Here is a 23,450-nt window from a genome sequence, read left to right as displayed (position 1 = left end):
AATTATATAATTTTTAAGGGTTCAAATCAAATGATAAGGAGTCAAGACCCAAACGGGTTTGGATCATTTGAATCCAAATCCTGTGGATCCGTTAACCAAGATCCGCCAACAATTAATTATACATACTAGGGTGTGGTGAGAAGTGAAGTCAAGTGAAGTGATTTGGGGATGGATAATGTGTATTCTGATTTAAGGAGGTGAACAGTGAAAGAGTGGGGGTGAGTAGTGTTGTTAAATCTTAGTAGGTCTTCTTATCCATTATTAGTTATGTGGATTTCTACAAAGTTGTTATTATTATTTTTTTATTTGAGCATTGGGTTTTATTAATTTGGGGATTTATTTTTTGGTTAGAGAAAAGTGAAGTAAAGTGATTTGGGGTTTTATATATTGGTTTGATGTGGATGATTTAATGTGTCTGGCATGTCCAGATGATTTGGGGTTCTTTATTAGAAAAGGTGATGTGTTCAATTTACTGGGAACAGTGAAAGGGTTCTGATTTAAGAGTTAATTTTAAGGAGATGAACAGTGTAAATGGAGGGGGTGAGTAGTGTTGTTGGGTATGCTAACAACATAAGACAAATTAAATTTGAATTGGTTGGTTTTTCTGTGAGAGTTTAAAAAGAGGATAAAAATTCGATCTTGGATTGTTTGAAAATTTGGATTTTGTTGTAGTGTACAGATTAAATTGATTTTTTTAAAATCTATTCCGTTGCTCATTAGAGGTGTTTGATAATTTGGCTGTAATAGCATGTTTTATAATTATACAATTATATAATTTTTAAGGGTTCAAATCAAAATAATAAGGAGCCAAAACCCAAACGGGTTTGGATCATTTGAATCTAAATCCTGCGGATCCGTTAACCAAGATCCGCCAACAATTAAGAACCGTTATCTCTCTTTCATTTTAGATCTGGTTTCGTTTTCGTTTTCGTTTCACTTCCGAGCTCTCTTCTTCTCTTCTCCCCCGGCTTCAATGGCGGACGGGGGTGACGAACCCGATGAGGCGGAGCTACACGAAGAGCAGAAGAAGGAGATCGCCAAATGGTTCCTCGCCCATGCGCCTGCCGGCGAGATCCAGTATGTCGCCAAAGGTTCGGTTCTGGCTCCGCTGTTCTCTCGTTCTTGATTTCTAGGGTTTGTCACCAATTTATAGATTTTTATTCTCTTTGATTTTTTTAGATGTCAAATCGCTTCTTGGGGATGACCGGGTTTTACGAGATGGCTGCCTCCGAGGCGTTCCCAGTCTACAACAAAGGCTCATCTCGTCGCCCCTTGAGATGCTCGATCGCAGTGGCAACGTGAGTCCCTGTTTGGTTTTCATTGTTGCTTGAGAATTTTTCTTCTGCTTTTATTGGAGATTATGATTATGAGCTGCATTTTCAAATTTTTAGCATTGATTACTTGTGAGGTTTTTGGATTTTTGGTCATCTGTGTTCATTTCACTATGATTAATATAGCATTGAAGTATTTTTAGAATCTGATGAACTAGGAAAGATGGTCTTGACTGACTTGGAACGAGGAATAGCAACTGCTGAAGATAATATTTTCTAGTTTTATAATTTTGGGATCGCATTCTTAAGGATCAGCCATGGCATTGGTTGAACATTGGTGTGTATCCACAAGGAATAGTTTCTTGGTAACTCTACTCGTATGTGTCCAGATTATTTAACCTTAGGCGGCAACTAGCTACTGACATACTGAACATTAGCATTGGACTACAAGTCTGCAAATGTTCCATACAATAGCATTGGACTGCAAAAATGTTCTATACAATAGCATTGGGCTGAAAATGCCATTTTGTATTGGAGGTGGTTTTGAGAAGAATGAAAGTTCTAAGTTGGGTTTGAGAAATATCGGAGCTCCTATATTGAAGAAAACATGTTCATGTGATTTCCTATCTTACAAATTAAGATTTATTTAGATTCTACATGTGCACCTGCTGATGACATTTATGTTGTGAAGCATGTAGCGCTTTGTGGCATAACTACTCATTGCCTCCAGCAACTTCAGGTTCCATCAAAATAACTACAATGTCATGCCTGTTACTTAAATTTTAGGACATTTTAAGGTTTACTTATTAGGTAATGTGCTGATATGTTTATACTTAAATATGCATCTGAAGGTGATGTTTCTAACTCTATATAAATGTTTATAGGTAATCATTACAAAATTTGGAGAAATTGATGAAAGCAATTATTTGGATCCAAGGACTGCTCAAGTTGCTACTGTGGATCATGTCCAACAAGTATTATCATCTACCTTTGTTTTTAGCTATTTACAATCTATGTTTTTTTCTAGTTTCTCAATAAGAACATGCACATAACATAATATGAAATGATCAATGTTGCATGTTTTTTTCCTTTGGTGATTGTGTTTGAGAATTATGATAACAGAGTGGTGCCACCAAGAATATGAATATTTAGAATATTTATGTCAATTAATTTTTGTTACTTTTTCTAAGTAAAAAGTTGCAGGATATTCATTGATGATCACTATCAATTTCTTTTTTGCAAATACTGTTTGTTATTACAAAGCTTGTGGAGTTCAACCTGTTTGACTGGTGATATTTTTACGGGTTTTTTGGAATTTGTATGACAAGCTCATTGATAGGCATAACATTCTCCATCTCGCTAACTGCATAAAAACATTTTTAACTATGTATTAGCTATCAAGCCCGGATGAGGGATAGATTTATTAAATGTGTCTTTCATGTATTCATGACTTGTGCATGTAGATCTTCTTTTTTCCTTTCAAACTAGTTTATTATTTTTAACTTATTACTCTTTTGTGGGTTAATAGTTTGTTCAGCAACATTATTCTTGTAATCGGATTTCTTACTATCTTCAGTGTTTTGATATTGCCAGGTTTGTTCAAATTTGAGACCTGCCACAGATGAAGAACTTCCCTCTTTTTATATTGAGGGGTTTCGGGTACGTTATAGTGTTGAACTCATGATTTTTTTGTGAATGCTTATGCCACAAGGTGGTTCAACAGTAATTTTTGGTTGTGTGCTAGTGCATATTTCCAGTATCTTAGAAGAAGATGCATTCTGCAAATAATAGTGGTCTATAACTATATCCCTACATCAAGTATCACCAATAAGTCATTCCATTTGTTCATTACTTTTTGCAGTAGCTTCATTGATGTTACCCACCAAATAAAAGGCATGTTCGACTTTCTAATTCTCCAGAAAGAATGAGTTGAAACCTGCTAATTATTTCTGCTGGACCAACATATGTACGTAGAAAACCCGTAAATACTTCTTCTTGAAGTGACTATGGCTATCACTGCCATGCTTTTTTTAGTGTTTAGAATATTCAAGCATTCCACTTTTCTTTGGCTGGGATAAGGAGGGTGGGGAGAGTTTAACTGGAGGAAAAGTGCTTATTTGAATAACAATAAAAAAAGCAATAGTTTGTAGTGTTAAGTTTGAATATGAGAAGAGGTTGTACTTCTACAAACCATATCAATATAAGCATTTGAATAAAATGGATTATTTGTCTTTGGGAGCTGCTGTAGATAATAACTGTATGCTATTGGTGCATAAAGATGTTTGAATAAGGAGCTTCATTAAGTGGACTTGGAAGTTCTTTTCACAAATTTGGTCAGAGTTCCGGCCTTATTTCATGTGTTTGTGTAACTAAATGTTATTTTGATTGTAAAAAACCTTCTGTCAAACCTTCCATATGTCTTTTAACAAGTTGTTGAGCCTTTCCATCATGACAACTTTCCTACAGACATGCATATCACACTGTTAAGAGTTACTGAGCAGAAGAATGCCTAGAACTATTGTTTTGGTGAACTTAATAATTTATTTCTGTGCCTATATATTTTCAATTTCACCCATAGTCAGGCCAACTCAGGACTTGGATCTGACTCAGACACACAAAAAAATATATATGACCCAGGCTAGTCCACCCAGTGACTGGAGCACATTGAGACTTTTTTAGTTTAATTTCCCAAAATTTTTAAAAAAAATAACAAATAGACCACGATTCTAATATTCTGATACATGCATGATAAAGTGAATGATTTTGCCTAATTCAATATTTTAACGGATGATGAATACGAAATTATAAGTTGGAAATGACTAGCAAAAGTGATCTCATTAAAATAAAGTAGAGAAGAAAGAATTAAATTTCACTAAGAAAAGATACAGTTTGTATAAATATGGAGAATACAAAAAGGCAAAATTATTAGGTGAGAAATAAAATAAGTCTTAGATTGACATGGGCTAGTTTTCTTTGAGCTGGATGAGGACCAACTTATGAAGAAAAATCAGATGTCTGGTCCTAGTCAATGCTTTTTACACACATGAGCGCGTGCACACACAAAACCAGCCTGGACTTACAGGTTCGTCTGCATGCTTTCTGGGGATCATATTTCAATCTACTTATACTTTTAGCAGGGATTATAATGTCATAGTAATATTAGTCTCCTATGAACTCCAAATTTTTCTCTTCCAAGTTCTTTTGTACTTACTCTGCTAGTCTCTAGCCAATGGCAGATGCCCAAGAATATAGATTACAAAGTCTACATCATCTTGCTTTGCATCAAGTCTATATAAAATCTATTTACTAGAAAATCAATATATTTATGTCTTGGTGTAGCAATATTGTAATTCTTCCACTTTATGTGTTCTGTTGGTAATTTCTTCTTCCTTACAATGTTAGGACCGCTTTGGATGCTGAACTCTGCAAGTATGTTGATGATGCTTATCCCAAAGGAACCTGTGCAGTTTATTGCACAAGAGGGAAACATGTGGAGGGGCCTGGTGCCAGCTTTGAGTTCACTGTGGTTATTTCCGCTGCCAGACACAGCCCACAAAACTTCTGGTGTCTTATACTAGTCTCCATTTTTTTTTCTTTCCTTCTATTTGATGGCTTCTTGAATGTAGCATATTTCTCTGAATGGGTAATCTTTCTTGAAGGCAGTTTTTTTGGTGGCTTCCTAGGATATGCTTGTAGATGTTGTAAGCATGCAAAATCATGTTATATTAGATATCAAAATATGGGTTATTATACTGCCATTTTAAGCATGCAAATATAATGATGTTGCAGTTAGAAATTTTACCTTGATTATCTTTACTATTATTGGATTCTAAAGAGTTCAAATAAAATAAAATAAGACAATCATGTGAGAATATATTTGGTTTCTTGTGAATTTTCTGATCATTGTTTTTATTATCCAGCAATGGGAGTTGGCACCAATTTGGAAGGTGGAGTTCAAGGATGATTTGCAAGTTGTAGAATTAAAAGGAAGCTTGCAGGTATTCTGACCTTTGGTTACTAGCCTGTATTTGGAAGAACTAGTGCGTTACAGTAAATGCATGTGTCTTACTGGCTGAAATCTCTTGGGCATAGAGATGCCTTGTGTTAATTCTAGTGCTTATTGATTGTCGGTCCTGTAATTTTTCTATTTGCCTAATTGTTCTTGTACCCAATATGTCTGCCAGGTGGGAGCTCACTACTTTGAAGAAGGAAACGTCCAGCTTGACTCCAAGAACGCAGTGCAATGACTCTACTATATTTCAGGTCATACATCTTGAACTCTATTGAATTTAAAATGCAAAAAGCTTTCCTGCTTTTATTCTTCAGTTGTATTTTTTGTAATTTATGTTGGTCTACAAGTTACTTGGTAGGACAAAAAATGTCAAAAATATTTTGACCTTTGTGTGGTGGACAATTTTTAATTTAATAACCTCACTCAATGGTAATTATTTAAAACACACAGTCACTTGCACGCACACACATTACTGAAAGATAAAGATCTTTTCTTCATTCCAGAATTCATGTGGAGATCTTTTGCTCATGTCCTTGTTCGTGATTTCATGTGTTGCCGCTCACTCAATGTTGCATTGCAGCTGGTGTAATATTTGGTATTCTGTAAGTCATTGACAAATGATAATTGGGACTTGAAAGTATCCATCACAGGTATTTTATGTCATCAGCTGAATTAGCTTCAAAACCAGCATTTGTTTTTGCAAGGTTGATTCATAATTAGACTGTAATTGAAGTTTGTTCAAGTTATTTTCATGCCAAGTAGAATGTTTGCTGCTTGTAATTATTCAAATTTTCCTATCGGATAAAGTTAAAACTATAGCGTATAATTTCCTTCATACAACTTGAACTGCGTGGGCTTTTCCAGTTGGAAAGATTTTTTCCGACTAAACTATTAATGGAGGTGATAAAGCAGTTTTGACTTTTTTCTTAATGCAGTTGCTCCTCTTGTGACCACTGCCACTTTGTTTCTTGTCTTCTCTCTCTCATCTTAACTTATTCTTATGGAATTGGATAACAGTTTTCTGTTTGCTGCTTGTAAAAACTTTTAAATATTCCCCATATTTCCATCTTACACCTATATTCTACATTTGCTTCTGATTTGCTATAATGTCTACTTATAGATTATGTGGTATTGACACATTAAGACTTATCTTTCCCCAGTCCCCTGAAGATAGTGCAATCTCAATAATGAACATGATTCGTCAACATGAGATGGAGTACTTGTCATCACTTGAGGTTTTTTTCTTACTCTATGGCAATCTCGATAATGAACAAGAGAGGATCTTTTTATTTACTATAAATGACATTTCTTTCTCTTGCTCATACAGGCCTCATATCTAAATTTATCAGATGCCACTTTCAAGGTAACATTGCTTTATCACTGCCTTGTCTGTTAGTTTGATAGTTGCATTGAGAAAATAATTATCATTCTTGTGTAGCATTGGTTATTGATAAACCAATCCCTGTTGATTCATAAGATCGATTCTTTTGAGGCACTGATGAATTTCCCATTTTCAGTCATTTCTATCCAAATCATTTTATTCATAACAAGACTATAAACTTGAAACATGTTATGTTGGATCAAAGTTAGTGGAAATAAAAAAATACATCTGGTTGCATTTGAACTTTTCCTCTGAAAGATCCATGTATTAGTTAGTATCAAAGGTTTTGATAGGAGCTCTTTTATTCTTGTTCACTCTCGTGTATGAGTTTTTTCTTTATCAACAAAGCATCTCAAAGACGTCTCTGTGATGGCTAATGTCACTGATTTATAAATTTCACCATTTTATGTTACCCGAATTGTTTCTTATTCATTCGCATTGCATTTTTACTTGTTTGGCATCATTTCATTCGGTACTATATTTAACTAAATTATTCGAATGCTCTTATAGGATCTCCGAAGGAAACTTCCGGTCACTCGCACTCTATTTCCATGGCAAAATACTTTGCAATTCAGCCTGACCAAAGACATTTCAAAAGAACTTGGAATTGGAAAGTGAAAACTGAAGAAAGATGTGATATTCATATATATTTTTTGTAAATCAACTTCCTTGCTCCTTTTTCCTCTTGTCGATATTATACAAATGTAAAATTTCTTGACTTCCTGCTCCATATCCAATTCATCTCCAGTAATATCTTTGGAAGCCTAATTTTGTTTGTAACCTATTCTTATTTTATTCAGATGATTTTGGTGCAATATAACAATGGGTGAGGTCCCTGTTTTCTTGTAATATCCAATTCAAACTTATGTTTGTTTATTTCTTTGTAATTCTCTAAATTTGATTTTATTTACTGATAATTCAACTGAAATAGTCACTGTAAGTATTGGTATAACCTGATGATTGAGATGCAAGTTGTTGTTGCTAACTTTCAGAAGATTAATAAAAACTAATAATAATTAAATATATTTTTAAAATCAGAGTGACTCAATAGATAATGATGTATAATAAACGGTAATTACTCATTAATAATAGGAATAACTAAAAAAATAGTATGTTCCAGGAAGGACTCAAATCAAAATCACTCAGAACATTGGCTACGAAAAAACTTTCTCAGAAGTTTGCTTTATTTAATTCCAATTAAATAATTATTTATCTCCTTCCAAGTTTTCAACCTGCCAAAAATATGTCAAATATTCAATACTATACACTCACCAAATTGACATTTTATAACTACCCAAATAAATACCAAATTTGTATTGATCCATTAATGGAATATAACTCCCAAGAGTTTATGCTATAAAATGGTCACTGAATCTCAAGGTTTTGGCATTGAATATTTTTGTTTGTGTTGAGAAACAATCAAACAATGGCCAAGTCCTCCAACATTGTGTCCCTTGTTTTCCTCTTCATGGTCTTTGCAAACCTTTTTGTTCTTCATGAATGTAAGGATCATTACTCAAACTCCTTTTATTCATGATTTTTTTAATTTTATTTTATTTATTTATTTATTTTTGATAAAATAGATAAACTACATTTATTAAAAAGACTAATTAGTTACAGACCAAGGTGTCTACAAAATAACACCAACATCGACACAGCCACCTGGGGCTATACAACCAAGAAACAACCGATAAAGGAAAAAAACAAAGTCCACTAGACGTGAGCAACAAATAGCATATTCATGATTATGCCATTTATTTTTCATTTTTATTTTCGCATATAATTTATTTATTCTATTAATTCACACAAATTACTTCATGTCTATCAATTTATATTCACTATTTTTATAATATTATATATATTTTTTATTTTTTTTACTAAGATGATGACTTAGAGCTAAAATAATTTTTAGAAACTCGTCAAAAGACTTGACTCACTTTGTTGTATCAAACTTGATTTGTGAGATTTTCATATTCAAAATACATCCATAAGATTGTATAATTAATTTTTAGCTGTGCATAAATTTTATTATAATATTTTTTAAAAACAAGAAAATTTAAAAACTCTCTTTTTTTTTTGACAATATGATTAATTTTTTTATTAAAAAAAGAGAGAATTTATGCACGAAATTGAACTTTATCACCTTTTTTTAAATATAAAATAAATAAATCATATTATGATGTATATTTAACAAAAAAAATAAGATAATTGGTTAATTTCACAGGTAACATCAGTTCGAGTGAAGCATTTGATGATGGAGTGAATCCCTACCGCTCTCACTTTGTTAGGTGCCACAAAATTGAGCCTTGTCAACATGGTACACAATGTTGGTGTTGCCCAAAGACTAACATTTGCAAGGAGTCATATGATGAATGCACACATACTCCTTGTCCTATTACTTAAAAAAGACAAAAAAGACACTTTTATTAATATGTTTCTATGAATGATATGAGGCCTTCTTTTTATTTTTATTTTTTCAAAAATAACAGGCATCATTGATAATTATGGATTAATAATAATAATAATAATAAAGCATTCAATATCTTGACTTCATTTTGCATGTCTTTCTTTGGAGTTGTTTTCTTGTTTTATAGTTAAATTCATTTGTTCTATATATATATATATATATATATATATATATATATATGAGTGGAAGGTAAAATGCATAAATTATAGTCACAAGAGTTTATGATATATTTGGTTTTATGTACAGGGTTGTGCATAAATAGATCACTATGTATGATGACTCTTTAACACTTTTGTAATAACTATTAGAGAACATACCTAAGTTTCAGATGTCCTCGGTGATGGGCTTATATATAAATTATATCATATTAATTATGTGTGTGAGAGAGCATGGGCTGAAATTTGACCTTGTCCGTAACTGATTAGGTCAGCAACTTGTATAATATAAAATTAATAATATTCAATTTTTTACATGCCATAATAACATCATTAAAAACTAACAAAAACACCTATTAATTTTATCAATTTTTTTAAATATCTTACCATCTTTTTATTCTAAAAAAATTGTAGTTCAGAAATTTTCACATTATCAATAAAATTATCACAGTTATTAAACTATAAAATTACTTTTTAAAAACACTTATTATATATATATATATAAAGTAAATTTCCGACTTTGCATCGGAGTTTTTAAAATTTTGAGTAAGGTTTTATGGTAATATCATATTAAAAAACAATAAAATTAAATAACTTTTACAATATAAACTGTTTGTATATCTTGAATTTCAAAGGTCTTATGAACATTTAGTCCACAAGAAAAGTTAAATATTTTCAATTATTAATATCACAAGTAATATAAACAAAAATATAATAAAGAAATTAAATTTGTTCTTTTAAAAAATATTAAATTTGTTCCTAGACAAATGAACATGATCCGTCAACATGAGATGGAGTAACATTGATGTTGACATGGAGTAACATTGCTTGATCACTGTCTTGTCTGTTAGTTAGATAGTTACATTGAGAAAATATTTATCATACTTGTACAGCATTGGTTATTGATAAACCAATCCCTATTGATTCATTAGATCGTTTGTTTTGAGGCACTGATAAATTTCCCATTTTCATTTATTTCTATCCAAATCATTTTATTCATAACAAACTATAAACTTGAAACATGTTAAAAATGTTGGATCAAGGTCAGTGGAAATAAAAAATACATCTGGTTTTGATAGAAGCTCTTTTATTCTTGTTCACTCTAGTGTTTTGAGTTTTTTTTTTGGGAGCTTGTGTCTCAAACACATGGCAGACAATTCCCAACAATTAAATCACCAAAATTTCATTCAAACATCAATGTACAAATTTTCAGGATAAAGAATCTTTTTAGGAAAACTCTTCACTACAAAGAGAAACCACAAGGACCAAGAGTTTTAAAGTTGTATGAGAAGTAGCTACAGTGCTTTTCTTCTCCCTTAAGCTACAATCTAGCTTAATCTAGCAAATTGATGCATACAATCAACAATATGCCTTCCTTGAGTAATAAGGAACACACAACAAGAAGAAAATCAACTTGCCTTTAGCCAACTTCCCACACTCTTGCAAGCCCTAGCTTAGGTTTACAAGAGTGAAAAAGAAAAGTACAAAGATACCTTCTCTTCCACAAAACTGGTCACATGACCACTTTTTCCTCAAATTTGTGGAAAAATTTTCCTCTCCCAACCTAAAGAAAACTTTTCCATAGAAAACTAAGGGGACTATTTGAAAAAAAAATTATAAGCTCCAAACCGGTGCCTCATGAAAGAGAGGAAGATCAAGAGCTTGGAGCAGATCTACCTCCATTCTCTCCCCGTGAAGGAGGAACTAGATCATCGACATGCACCCTCATTGACGGCCCTGGAAGCGGACTCAAGGATGAGGTAATGAAGATCATGCCCATCCAAAAGCAGACCTGTGCCATACAGCGAACCCACTTCAAGGCTTTCGTCGTCGTTGGTGATAGCAACAGGCACGGCGGCCTTGGCGTCAAGTGTGTGAAGGAGGTCGCTACTGCGATTCAGGGGCGATCATCATTCCTTGCCAAGTTGTCTGTTGTTCCTGTGCGTAAAGGGTACTGGGGAACAATATTGGGCAGCCTCATACCATTCATTGCGAAGTTACTAGAAAGTGTGGGTCTATTACTGTTCAGATGGTTCACTGCAATCAAATAACAAAATAAGAATTTTTCATAGAAATTTCTTGATTTTCTAGTCAGAAAATAATGCCAATCAAACAACCATTTTTTTGTTTTCCATTGATGAAAATATTTTTTTTTCCACTCATTTTCCATGTTGTAATCAAACATAGCCTTAAATTATTTGAATGCTCTTATAGGATCTCCAAAGGAAACTTCGGGTCACTAGCACTATATTTCTGTGGCATAATACTTCGCAATTCAGCCTAATTAAAGACATTTCAAAAGAAGTTGGAATTGGAAAGTGAAAGCTTAAGAAAGAAGTGATATTCATATAAATTCTTTGTAAATCAACTTCCTTGCTCCTTTTCCTTTTGTAGATATTATACAAATGTAAAATTTCTTGACTTTCGGCTCCATATCCGATTCATCTCTAGTAATATCTTCGGAAGCCTTATTTGTTTGTAACCTATTCTTATTTTTTTCAGACGATTTAACATTGGGCGAGGTTCTTGTTTTCTTGTAATTTCCAATTCAAACTTATGTTTGTTTAATTCTTTGGAGCTCTCTGAATTTGATTTTATTTATTTATTTAGTTATTATTATTATGCTTTCAGGAAGTAATCTAACTTTCAGAAGATTAAAAAAAATAATAATAATAATAATAATTAAATTTATTTTGAAAATCAGAGAGACTAAATAGATAATGATATATAATAAACAGTAATTACTCACAAATAATTGGAATACCTAAAAAAGAAAAGATAAAAATAGTAGGAATAGGAAGGACTCGATCAAAATCACTCAAAACATTGACTACCAAAAAACTTTTTCAGAAGTTTGCTTTATATAATTCCAATTAAATAATTATTTATCTCCTTCCTAGTTTTCAACCTGCCAAAAATATGTCAAATATTCAATTCTATACATTCACCAAATCTACATTTTATAACTTCCCAAATAAATACCAATTTTTTAATGATCCAGAAATGGAATACAACTCCCAAGAGTTTATGCTATAAAATGGTCACTGAATCTCAAGGTTTTGGCATTGAATATTTTTGTTTGTGTTGAGAAACAATCAAACAATGGCCAAATCCTCCAACATCTTCTCCCTTGTTTTCCTCTTCTTTGTCTTTGCAAACCTTTTTGTCCTTCATGAATGTAAGGATCATTACTCACACTCCTTTTATTCATTATTATGCTGTTTGTTTTTCATTTTTATTTTCTCATACAATTTTATTTATTCTATTAATTCACACAAAAATGCTTTATGTCTATCAATTTATAATCACTAGTTTATAATATATTTTTTTTTCCCATTTACTAAGATGTTGACTTAAAGCCAAACAATTTTAAAACTCGCCAAAAGACCTCACTCACCCTAATGCATAAGGCTTAATTTATGGAATTTTTAGATTAGAAATACATGCCACATGATTATATAATTAATTTTAAACTGTGTACAAATCTTATTATCGTATCTAAAAAAATAGAACTCTTTCTTTTAACGACATGATTAATTTTTTTATAAAAAAAATAGAGGAATTTTATGCACGAAATTGAACTTTACCACATAATTCATTTAAAAAAATAAAAATAGATAAATCATATTATGATGTATTTTTTAAAAAAAATATAAGATAATTTGTTAATTTTACAGGTAGCCTCAGTGCGAGTGAAGCATTTGATAAAGATTTGGTTGTTGGATGCCGAAAAATAAGCCCATGTGAAGAAGGTGGAAATTGTTGGTGTTGCCCAAGGACTAACATTATTTGCGGTCGGACCTTTGAGGAATGCACATCCACACCTTGTCCTATTCCTTAAAAAAGAAAAAATAAAAAAAGACTTTTATTAATATGTTTCTATGAATGATATGATGCCTTCTTTTTATTTTTATTTTAAAAAAAAACAGGCATTATTGATAATAATGGATTAATAATAATAATGATAAATCATTCAATATCTTGCCTTCATTTTGCATGTGTCTTTCTTTGGAGTCGTTTTTCTATTTTATAGTTAAATTCATTTGTTCAAATTATTATTATTATTATTATTATTATTATTATTATTTGAGAGGAAGGTACAATGCATAAATTACATCCGCAAGAGTTTATGATATATTCCCTTTATTATTTAGAGATGTGCATAAATAGATACTATGCATAATGACTCTTTTAACACTATTGTAATAACTATTAGAGGGCGTCCCTAAGTTCCAAATTGTCACGCCCCGACCCGCGGGCCCACGGGACGCGACAATCGCCGCAGCAATCTCGAGGAGGAATACCCCGCCACTCAACCCTCAGGATGCCGCAAGGCTAATCAACACACCTGGAATTCAACAATATACATATCGCAGATATAGAACAGAAAAAAAAAACAATGTTACACAACGACAGTAACAACAACAACAACAACAACAACAACAACAACAACAACAACAATAGGATACAGAAAATATAGAGGTTCACAAAATACACAGGGAAACAACCCTAACAACAGTAGGAAATGGTAATACACAGAAGTTTAAGAGTATTTAAATACTAAACCATGCAACAAGTTTTCTACACACTAGTGGATCCATAGGTCTTATAACATGTTCCATGACAATAATAACATACATGAACTCAAGAAAAATACAATAGGGGATAGAACGAAGCAAATGCCCAAGACGTCGCCACACAGTCACACCTACTACCCGCAATGCGATCGGGAGAAAGAAGAGGGATGAGTAACTAAAGTTACTCAGTGAGGGGAGGTTAGCACAACTTTAGCAGAAAAATACACCAACAGCAAAAATAATAATAATGAATCATCAAAATAAATGCTTTTACCAAAGTAATACAAGTTTAGAAACATTAACATACATAATAGAAGTCTTTAAAAAGAAGTAAAACAACATAATAATACCAAGAAAACCCTTTTTACCCCCAACTAGGGTTTACAACACAAAAATCATAAAAACATGGTTTTTGAAATAAACATAATACCCAACACTCACCCAACATAGCATGGTCTAGAAAAACTCTCTAAACTTTGCGGGCCTATGGCTGAGTTCGTGAGCCGCCAAGGTACTCATGCCCTCGACGTTGACCCATCAGTTCACCGGTTGGTGACTCCGGCTACCCGATGAATATCCAGTCAGGGCTCTACACTCCCACCGAACGGCCCTCGTAGTAATCGACCGGCCAACACGCCACCTCAATAGGGTCGTCGTGAAGACCGCCCTCATCGCGATGAGGATATCACCAAAACAATCACCACAATAAAACACAACTCCACTCGGAGTACAATATCCAGTCATAATCATAAATCAAGAATACCTCGGCCATTTCTGCGAGAACAAGATAAACACATAAGCAAAGCCCAAACTTTTAACACAAAAATAATTTGCAAGTCCCAACACAAGCAACAACATGGAAATCCTTTTCCTCTCAACAATTCAAAAATTTGTTCCAAGCCTAACATTTCACGTAAAACAAAGGTTTCCACAACAATTCTCAAGTTTTATACTAAATAAAGATTTCACGAACTCATGAATATGTATATTAATCACAATTCCCACGATAACAATTCAAATGCCAAACGAGACATCCAAGATTTTCTCAGTAATAACTATCATTCACCAAAATACCAAACAAGTATAAATCAATAAAACTTACTTAAAACATGATATGCATATATATATATATATATATAAATATATAGCTATTGGCATTCTTCTAATAAAGCTATGCTAAATAATTCCACTCACTGAAAAGGAAATTTGTCTTCCTCGCAAGCTACTCCTCGGCTAAGCCTTTGCCTCCATCCAAGACTTCTTCTCCTTGCCAAAGCATGACAAATCACAACAAAAATTAGCAAAAACGAAACAAACAAGAAAACCCCAAGTTTCTAACAAACAACCCTAATTCGATCCTAGGGTTGGCTCAAAACTAGGTTTAAAGGTTCCCAATGAGTTTCTAGGGGTTTTAACTTCAATCTAATCCAAAGAAATAAAAGAAACAACTAAAGATTGCGGTGCTACAGTAACCTCGGAATTGCTACAGTAAAACCGACCTTAAAACTAAGATTTTCTCCAAATTTACAATACCAATTCAAGAAATTTCACCACAAGCATCCTCAAACATGAACAACAAATCAATGGCTTCAATTTAAGCCTACAAACATGCAAATCCATGGAGAAAATCTAGGTTTTTACTAAAAACAAGGAAAAATACAAGAATAAATACGGTATGAAACTATAAATCCAAGCTTACCAAGTTCAAGAGTGAGGAAGGAAGGAAGAGGACAAGAATCTCGCCGGAAAAGAATTTAGGAAGAGGGAAGGGTTCGGCCAAGTAGGGAAGAAGAAGGAGAAGAAAAGAAGAAGATAGGTTTTAGGGAAAATCGTGTTGCTACAGGAACGGGTTGCTACAGTAACGGACTGCTATCAAACCAGGCTTCTACAGGAACAGATCGCTACAGAATCAATCTGAACCGGTTTGCTACAGGATCGATCGCTACAAGATCTTGGGTCGAAAAATCTATAGCAATGGGCTAAAGCAATCTATAGTAAATCCTGGTTATAACACAAATGCTCTTGATCATGGGTTTATAACTTTATATATATTTATATATATGGGGTGGAGCCAAAAATTCTAAAGAGAGGGAGTGAACTACAAATGTAAAAAAAATCAATTATTTTTTTATAAATTAATAATTTAAAATAGTACAGTAAACAAAAAAAAACTCCTCATTTTTTATTTAAATTTAAGATTTTAACTAATTTATAGATAAAATCTAGTTGATTTAAACTTTTATTTAAATTAATAGTATTTTTTTAACAAACAAACCCCTCATTTTTTATTTATTACTAAATCATCATTTTTAATATACATCAAATCCCTAAATCAATCCAAATTAATCAATCACAAATATTTCAACAAAATTCTTTAATTTTTAAAAATTACAAACTCAACATCTAATATCTCATTTCACCTCCTCACCGGAGAGATAAGAAAAATCAAAACTTCACACAAGAAATTCGAAACAATAAGGCTTCGGCAAAGATATTGAAAATATTTATATATAGAGAGAGAGTAATGATATTTTTATCAAATATATTTCCCTAATAGGTTTCCGAATGATGTGGATGTCAAGTTGGTATCCATATTAGCATCCACATCATTCTTTCTTTATCTCTTCTTTAAAAAAAAAATTTAAAATTTCTCTTTTGTTATCTAAATCCTAAATTTAAACCTTTAATCGTAAATGATAAACCAAAAACTCCCTCCTTAAATCTTAAAAGTGTAAATCTACAGGGGTTTGTTGTTTTCTGTTTAGAGTGTAGGACATAGTATTTAGGGTTTAAGGCTTATGATTTTAGGGTTTAGCAATTATTATTTAGGGTTTAATATTTTAGATTTTTAGATATAGATTGTCTAGCATATGGGTTTAAGATTTTAGATATTGTTTTATAATTTTTTTAAATTTTAAGAATTTAAGAATTTTTAAGGTTTAAATTTGAAGTTTATATAAAAAATAATTACGTTGATGATGATATAGATGACAAGTTGGTATCCACGTCATTCAGAAACCTATTCGGTAAAAATAACATCGCTCATTTCATTATATTTAAAATCATTTGAATCAAACGATGCTATTTTTACCAATAGATTTACGGAATAAGTTTTTCGAATGACTTGTCATTCATATCCTCATTCACGCCATTATTTTTATATAAACTTCAAATTTAAACTTTTAAAATCCTTAAATTCTTAAAATTTTAAAAAAAATTTATAAAACTATATCTAAAATTTTAACCCCAAATACTACAAAATCTATACCTAAAATTCTAAAAACTTAAACCCTAAATAATAAATACTAAACTCTAAAATCCTGAATCCTAAACCCTAAATCCTATGCCCTAAACCCTAAACAGTAAATCACAAACCGCCCTGAACCCTAAACAGTAAATCACAGGGATTTGTGATTGTTTAGGGTTTAGGGAGGAAGTTTTCGATTTATCATTTACTTATCATTTACGATTAAATATTTAAATTTAGGATTTAGATAATAAAAAAAATTTAAAAAAAAGGAAAAAAAAAAAATAATGATAGAATGACATGGATGCCAACTTGACATCCAAGTTATTCGGAAAACCGAAATTTATTCGGTAAAAATATCATTATTATTATTATTATTATTATTACTCTTATTATTATTATTATTATTATTATTATTATGCTTTCATGATGTAATCTAACTTTCAGAATTCAGGAGATTAATTAAAAATAATAATAATAATTAAATATATTTAGAAAATAAGAGAGACTAAATAGAGGAAGTACTCTAAGCAAAATCACCCAGAACATTGACTGCCAGAAAACGTTTTCAGAAGTTTGCTTTATTTAATTTCAATTAAATAATTATTTATCTCCTTCCAAGTTTTCAACCTGCCAAAAATATGCCAAATATATTCAATAATGAACATTCACCAAATCTACATTTTACATTTTATAACTTCCCAAATAAATACCAAATTCTTAATGATCCATTAATGGAATATAACTCCCAATAGTTTATGCTATAAAATGGTCACTGAATCTCAAGGTTTTGGCACTGAATATTTTTGTTTGTGTTGAGCATCAATCAAACAAAAATATTCAGTGCCAAAACCTTGAGATTCAGTGACAAACAATGGCCAAGTCCTCCAACATTGTCTCCCTTGTTTTCCTCTTCTTAGTCTTTGCAAACCTTTTTGTTCTTCATGAATGTAAGAATCATTACTCATGCTCCTTTTATTCATGATTATGTTGTTTGTTTTTCATTTTTATTTTCTCATATAATTTATTTATTCTATTAATGCACACAAAACTGCTTCATGTCTATCAATTTATATTCACCGTTTTATAATATTACATTGTTTTTTTCTCTTTTACTTTCTCCGTTCCTTTTATCCGTAGTAGTTAACCGAATCTTACATCATAAAATTTTATAAAAAAATAGTTATCTTTCCAAAACTACTCCTAATTTATATCTTCACATAGAATTGAATAAAATGTCAAGAGTAATTTTGAAAAAATAATAATAAATGTTTCTTGATGAGGGAGTAATAAGATGTTGACTTAAATCCAAACAATTTTGGAACTCGTGAAATGCACTCATCTCACTGTTTAAAATTTAATTTGTGGAATTTTCATATTTGAAATATGTGTCATATAGCTATAAAAATCAATTTTTTATTATGCACAAATTTTGTTGATAAATTTATTAAAATAATAATAAAAAATTAGAACTCTTCCCTTTAACATTGTAGTTAATTTTTTTATAAAAGAAAAAGATATTTATGCACAAAATCGAACTTTTATCACATCATTCATTTTTTTTAAATAAAAATAAATAAATCATATTATGGTATATTTTTTTAAAAAAAAGATACAATGGTTGATTTCACAGGTAGTATCAGTCCAAGTGAAGCATTTAATGATGGAGTGTTTACCGATGCATTTGTTGGATGCCAAAAAAGACCTCTTGGAAATGGTAATGAGCATTGGTGTTGCCCAAAGACTAATATTTGCAAGAATAGCTATGAGGAATGCACGGCCACACCTTGTCCTATTCCTTAAGAAAAAGAAAAAAAAAATTATTAATATATATGATGTCTATGTTTCAAAAATAATAGGCATCATTGATATTTGATAATAATGGATTAATAATAATAAAGCGTTCAATATGTTGCCTTCTTTATGCATGTGTTTTTCGTTTGGAGTAGTTTACTTGTTTTATGGTTAAATTCATTTTTTTTATTTTAGTGCAAGGTAAAATATATAAATTGCAGCTAAATGGATGTGAGTAAATGGATTTAGTAGTTTATGATAAAATATATATTTTAGTAGTTTATGATATATTAGCTTATATATATATATATATATATAGATAGATAGATAGGGATATGAGTAAATGGATCCCTATGCATAATCACTATTTAACACTGTTATAATAGCCCCTAAATTTCAAAGGTCTTGCATGATGGGTATATATATATATATATATATAAATAATTATATTAATTGTGTGTGAGGGTTTGTAAAATTTGACCCGGCTTGTAACTGACCAAGTCAGCTAACTTGACAAGCCGGGCTTGCACATAATAAAATTCAGATTTTTACTTGCCATAGTAATATCTATGGAAAAATAGCAAAAATACCTAATATTTTATCATTTAAAAAAAATTACAAATTTTTATTTTAAAATTAGTGGTGCAGATATTTTCACATTTTGTCTATAAAATAATCATAATTATTAAACCATACAATATTTATTATATTATTATATATATATATATAGGTTGTCTGTAGATTTGAATTTACAGACATTCTTATAGATTGTTGGATTGAAATCCATGAACAGTAGTACAATGAAAATGTTAATAACCCAACAAATCTTAATTATTTAACTTTATTTCTCCTAAATCTACAATAACTTTTTATAAATAAAACTACAATTAATCAATCCAAATTAAAACTCAATTAACTGTTACTATCCTCCTAATCTTCACTTGCAGTTGATATAGGGCTTGTTTGGATGAGCTTTTGGAAAACCCAGAAGTGCTTTTTTATAAGTTAAGCACTTTTGGGTTAAAAACAGTTAGTTTGTATTGAAAGCTTTTCTAGCGCGAAGGCATGTGAAAGAGCAGCTTTTTTTGAAGTAGACTGAGCTTTGAAAAACAGCATTTTTAAAGCTATTTCTACACAACTGCTACTAAAGTATCTAAACATAAAAATATAAAAAAATGCTTAACTTACTGCTGAAGCAGGCTTTTTCCGAAGCACTTCATTAAACTTAAAAAAGTCTTTTTGGAAGTCACGTCCAAAACAGTGCTATATTCTTATATATATATATATATATATATATATATATATATATATATACATGGGAATCAATCACCTACGGAAGCTCCACATCAACAGTTCGATCATCATCTAATGGTGATATTTTATTATAAATATAATCTAGGGTTAATGAAATAGTAGCCATTAGATACTGTGGGGACTTCTCTAAATTCTTTTTCTTAGGACATCCCTAGAAAATTTATCTGTCTTTATGTATATATATATATATATATATACAGCTATGAAAACAAAAAAAATTTCACGGTTAAAACCATGTTCAAGTGCAATCTGTAATAACTAAAATATTAGGGGCTGATAAGTAAATATAGACTATAAATACGAGCCCTCAGTCATCAAAGCAACCGAATCCAAGATTTCAAAAACCCTAGAAATAGAAACCCTAGAGCTCGAAAGGCAAGAAGAGGAGCCATGGCTGGATCTCGGCGGAAATCCAAGAGGTCTCGGCCTAAGGTGCGCGTGGGGCTTCCAAAGAAGAAGCCTGGAGTCTTCAAGCCTAGCTTCTCCGTCCCTGAGAAGCTTCTTGGAAATGGGGCATCGCCGGCGGTGTGGGACGAGGAGGGCAGCGTCATCAGGAACTACAAAGCCTTTGGCGTTGTCGCCAACCCCAACATTCTCAGCGTCCGAGCTCGCACGCCTCAGATCGTGCAGGATCCTTCCCTCCAGGTCCCGAAACCTGGCCCTCCGATTCCTGTCTCCGAGTTCGACCCCATTGATTCCGGCAGCGATCTTGAATCAGATGGTATGCTATTTTCATCATTCTTTGTATTTCTGTTTATCTTTTTAAATTTGTAAGGGTTTAGAATTAGAGATTGATAGATCTTGTTCTCAATTTAGTTTTTAGAGTATGGAACTGTCTTTTTTGGCATTTCATGATTAGGGTTTAGAGAAAATGTGTTTATGTTGATGAGACTGGTATTTCATGGTTAGGGTTTAGAGAAAATGTGTTTATGTTGATGAGAGAGAGAGAGAGATCTTGTACTCCATTTAGATGTTAGCGTTTATTTTGGTGTCTCAGGGTTTTTTTTTTTGGGTAGTTCCAAGAGTAAATTTTTATCATGTGGTGTTGATATGGTTTTAACCAAATATGTTGACACTAATTGATATTTGCAAGCTTTATCATTGATCTTAATATTGCGAAATCACTTTAAAATGTTAACATGATCACAAAGAAAATATTTTAGTATTATGATTATATATAAATAGATGAAAAGAAAATAGCCCAAGCCTTAGTGAATTGAGTTAGCTTGCTTTTTTGGTTTCAGCTTGGGCCTGTTAATTTCACTATGCAGCTCGAAAATTTGTATTGATGATGAAAATTAAAATGGAAGTTTTGTTGGGGATGATAAAATCTCCACTGTGGTTTGTGGTTCTCGAGCAAGTTCTTGCTTAGTGTCTTTGATGAAATGTTAATTACTAGTAATGAATGTAGTAGCTCTTATTGGATAAAAATTTATGTTTATGCTATGAGATGTTTGCTGGTGGGACTATTGCGTATGGCTTTTTTTAGGAAATGACGAGTGCAAAGAACTAATTTGATTGTGCCCGGAAGATTTGCTAATAAAGTATCCTTCTACTCAAAGCTACTAACCTAAGGAACACTTTGCAAAAAGATATGAGATTTGTTGTTTCATAAGTCAAATAGATTCAGGTCAGGTAGCCTATATACAGTGATATAGAGAAGTGTGAGCATCAGTTGGTGCATGGTAAATGTGGTTTTAACCATGACGGGGTTGTATACAATGGTTTTTTAGTGTCAAGTTTAATTGATTAAAATTCGTGATGAACAGTTTTGTAAAATATTGATCTAGAGATAATGAGATATACTTAACTAGTCAACTCGTGTGACTAAGCTTATCATGGTTCATAAACCAACAGATGCATGACTATGGTGACTGGTTAATGCAATGCAGATTGGCATTTTTAAAAGAGCAAAGACGAGAGGCAAAAGATTGATGGTATGAAATGCAATCCCGGCTTGAGTGAAAAATATAACTTTTCAATTTTGGATGATATGCCATCCTTCAAATGTTATTACTCAATGCTTGACTTGAATGCCCCATAATATGATTTTAAATTCTGATTGATAAAAGTTGGAAGGTATATTGATTCCGAGAATACATGATCTGAAAAGATTAGAACCCGTCTACTTTTGCGGTAATCTTAACTCCAGTGTCCCAATGGTGCTGATCAACTATATTATTTCTCTTTAGTTTGCTTTCATTGCATTTTTTTTTTCAGTCTTGATTTGCCAGCAAACTGTTAATGGTGTCTTTCATGATATGTGTCAAGAACCAGTTTTGATCCCCTTGATATTCTCAGCCTTCTTATCAGAATTTATGGGTATTCCCTCTTATGACTTCTTCTTGTTGCATTTATTTGTCACTATGTCCAATAAAATCCAGACTAAATTGAATCATTAATTTGTGCATTTATTTATTTTTTTCAGCAATGTGTGTGTCTGTGTTTGTGGTTGGCTCTTTCTGCATTCACTGCTAGTAGAACAGTATGTATGGTGCTAAGACAATGGTTTTGGTCATGTAATGATGATTGCAGACTTGAAATTTGCTCTTGGAAAGAAGCGTAGAGATGGAAAGTCAGCACCTTTACTGCCATTGACAAAAGTACAGCGTGTTCATGTTGCTCGGCTAATTGACAAGTATGGTGATAATTATCAGGTATTGTCTTCCATTAACCTATTTATTCACCATTTTGTGGGCATTATTGTGGTAAACTCTCAAAGCCCTTAAATTGTTGCAGGCAATGTTCATGGATACAAAATTGAATGCTATGCAACATTCTGTTGCAACTTTGCAGAAGCTTTGTCAGAGGTATTATGCCCCAACATCAAGAATTTGTATTAATACGAAATAACCCTAAAATCTTCTACCTTACTGGTTTGAGGTGAAATTTTTGATGTTTTCGCTCTGAAGGCTGTAGAATTGCATGTGAGTGCTTGGGTAAAGGTTTATCACTGGTAACTGAAAGCAGGAATTAATTCGCAATATGACATTTAGGGCTGAGTTAGGCTAAGTTATACCAAGTGGTTGGCGTGTTATGTGTGCCCCCATATTTGTAATTTTGTACCGGACGGTTGCATTTTGTATCAGTATTGGCCCCACCCTTATTGAAAATCTTCGTGCTAATTTTTGGTGGACTACCTTGGCACCGCAGGTCCCGGTCCAGCATCTGAAGGTTCCATACCATTTCTTGCCTAATAATATTAATCGCACATTTATCATTGAGAAGAATA

At 32.0% G+C, this 23,450-nt stretch overlaps 3 protein-coding genes across 3 annotated transcripts; all 3 read left to right on the top strand.

Moving 5' to 3' along the window:
* The first annotated feature begins 924 nt into the window (after nucleotides 1–924).
* Nucleotides 925–7,282, top strand: LOC120273380 (F-actin-capping protein subunit alpha-like). The gene is given in 14 exon segments (XM_039280005.1): nucleotides 925–1,091; nucleotides 1,180–1,211; nucleotides 1,213–1,249; nucleotides 1,252–1,298; nucleotides 2,156–2,245; nucleotides 2,865–2,930; nucleotides 4,675–4,835; nucleotides 5,192–5,205; nucleotides 5,208–5,269; nucleotides 5,456–5,515; nucleotides 5,517–5,534; nucleotides 6,444–6,518; nucleotides 6,611–6,646; nucleotides 7,175–7,282. Coding segments are annotated over 14 exon segments (924 nt in total). The 5' UTR covers nucleotides 925–973.
* Nucleotides 7,283–10,924: 3,642 nt separating this feature from the next.
* On the top strand, nucleotides 10,925–11,345 carry LOC120273758 (40S ribosomal protein S2-4-like). Its single transcript, XM_039280460.1, is given in 3 exon segments — nucleotides 10,925–11,002; nucleotides 11,005–11,248; nucleotides 11,251–11,345. Coding segments are annotated over 3 exon segments (417 nt in total).
* Nucleotides 11,346–20,554: 9,209 nt separating this feature from the next.
* On the top strand, nucleotides 20,555–23,354 carry LOC120273355. The gene is made up of 3 exons (XM_039279980.1): nucleotides 20,555–20,939; nucleotides 22,754–22,875; nucleotides 22,958–23,354. Exons 1-3 carry the CDS (start codon nucleotides 20,609–20,611, stop codon nucleotides 23,069–23,071), a joined length of 567 nt encoding a protein of 188 aa, XP_039135914.1. The 5' UTR covers nucleotides 20,555–20,608; the 3' UTR covers nucleotides 23,072–23,354.
* Nucleotides 23,355–23,450: the final 96 nt, after the last annotated feature.

Source organism: Dioscorea cayenensis, chromosome 12 (assembly GCF_009730915.1).
Source record: "Dioscorea cayenensis subsp. rotundata cultivar TDr96_F1 chromosome 12, TDr96_F1_v2_PseudoChromosome.rev07_lg8_w22 25.fasta, whole genome shotgun sequence".
NCBI classification, from domain to species: Eukaryota; Viridiplantae; Streptophyta; class Magnoliopsida; order Dioscoreales; family Dioscoreaceae; genus Dioscorea; species Dioscorea cayenensis.
This window is presented reverse-complemented; position numbering and strand designations above follow the sequence as displayed.

What these genes read in the sequence shown, in the direction of transcription:
- LOC120273355 (XM_039279980.1), top strand. Translation starts at nt 20,609, where the DNA reads ATGGCTGGATCTCGGCGGAAATCCAAGAGGTCTCGGCCTAAGGTGCGC. An exon ending in CAGCGATCTTGAATCAGATG is followed by an intron (nt 20,940 to 22,753) that starts GTATGCTATTTT and finishes TGATGATTGCAG; the next exon opens with ACTTGAAATTTGCTCTTGGA. An exon ending in AGTATGGTGATAATTATCAG is followed by an intron (nt 22,876 to 22,957) that starts GTATTGTCTTCC and finishes AAATTGTTGCAG; the next exon opens with GCAATGTTCATGGATACAAA.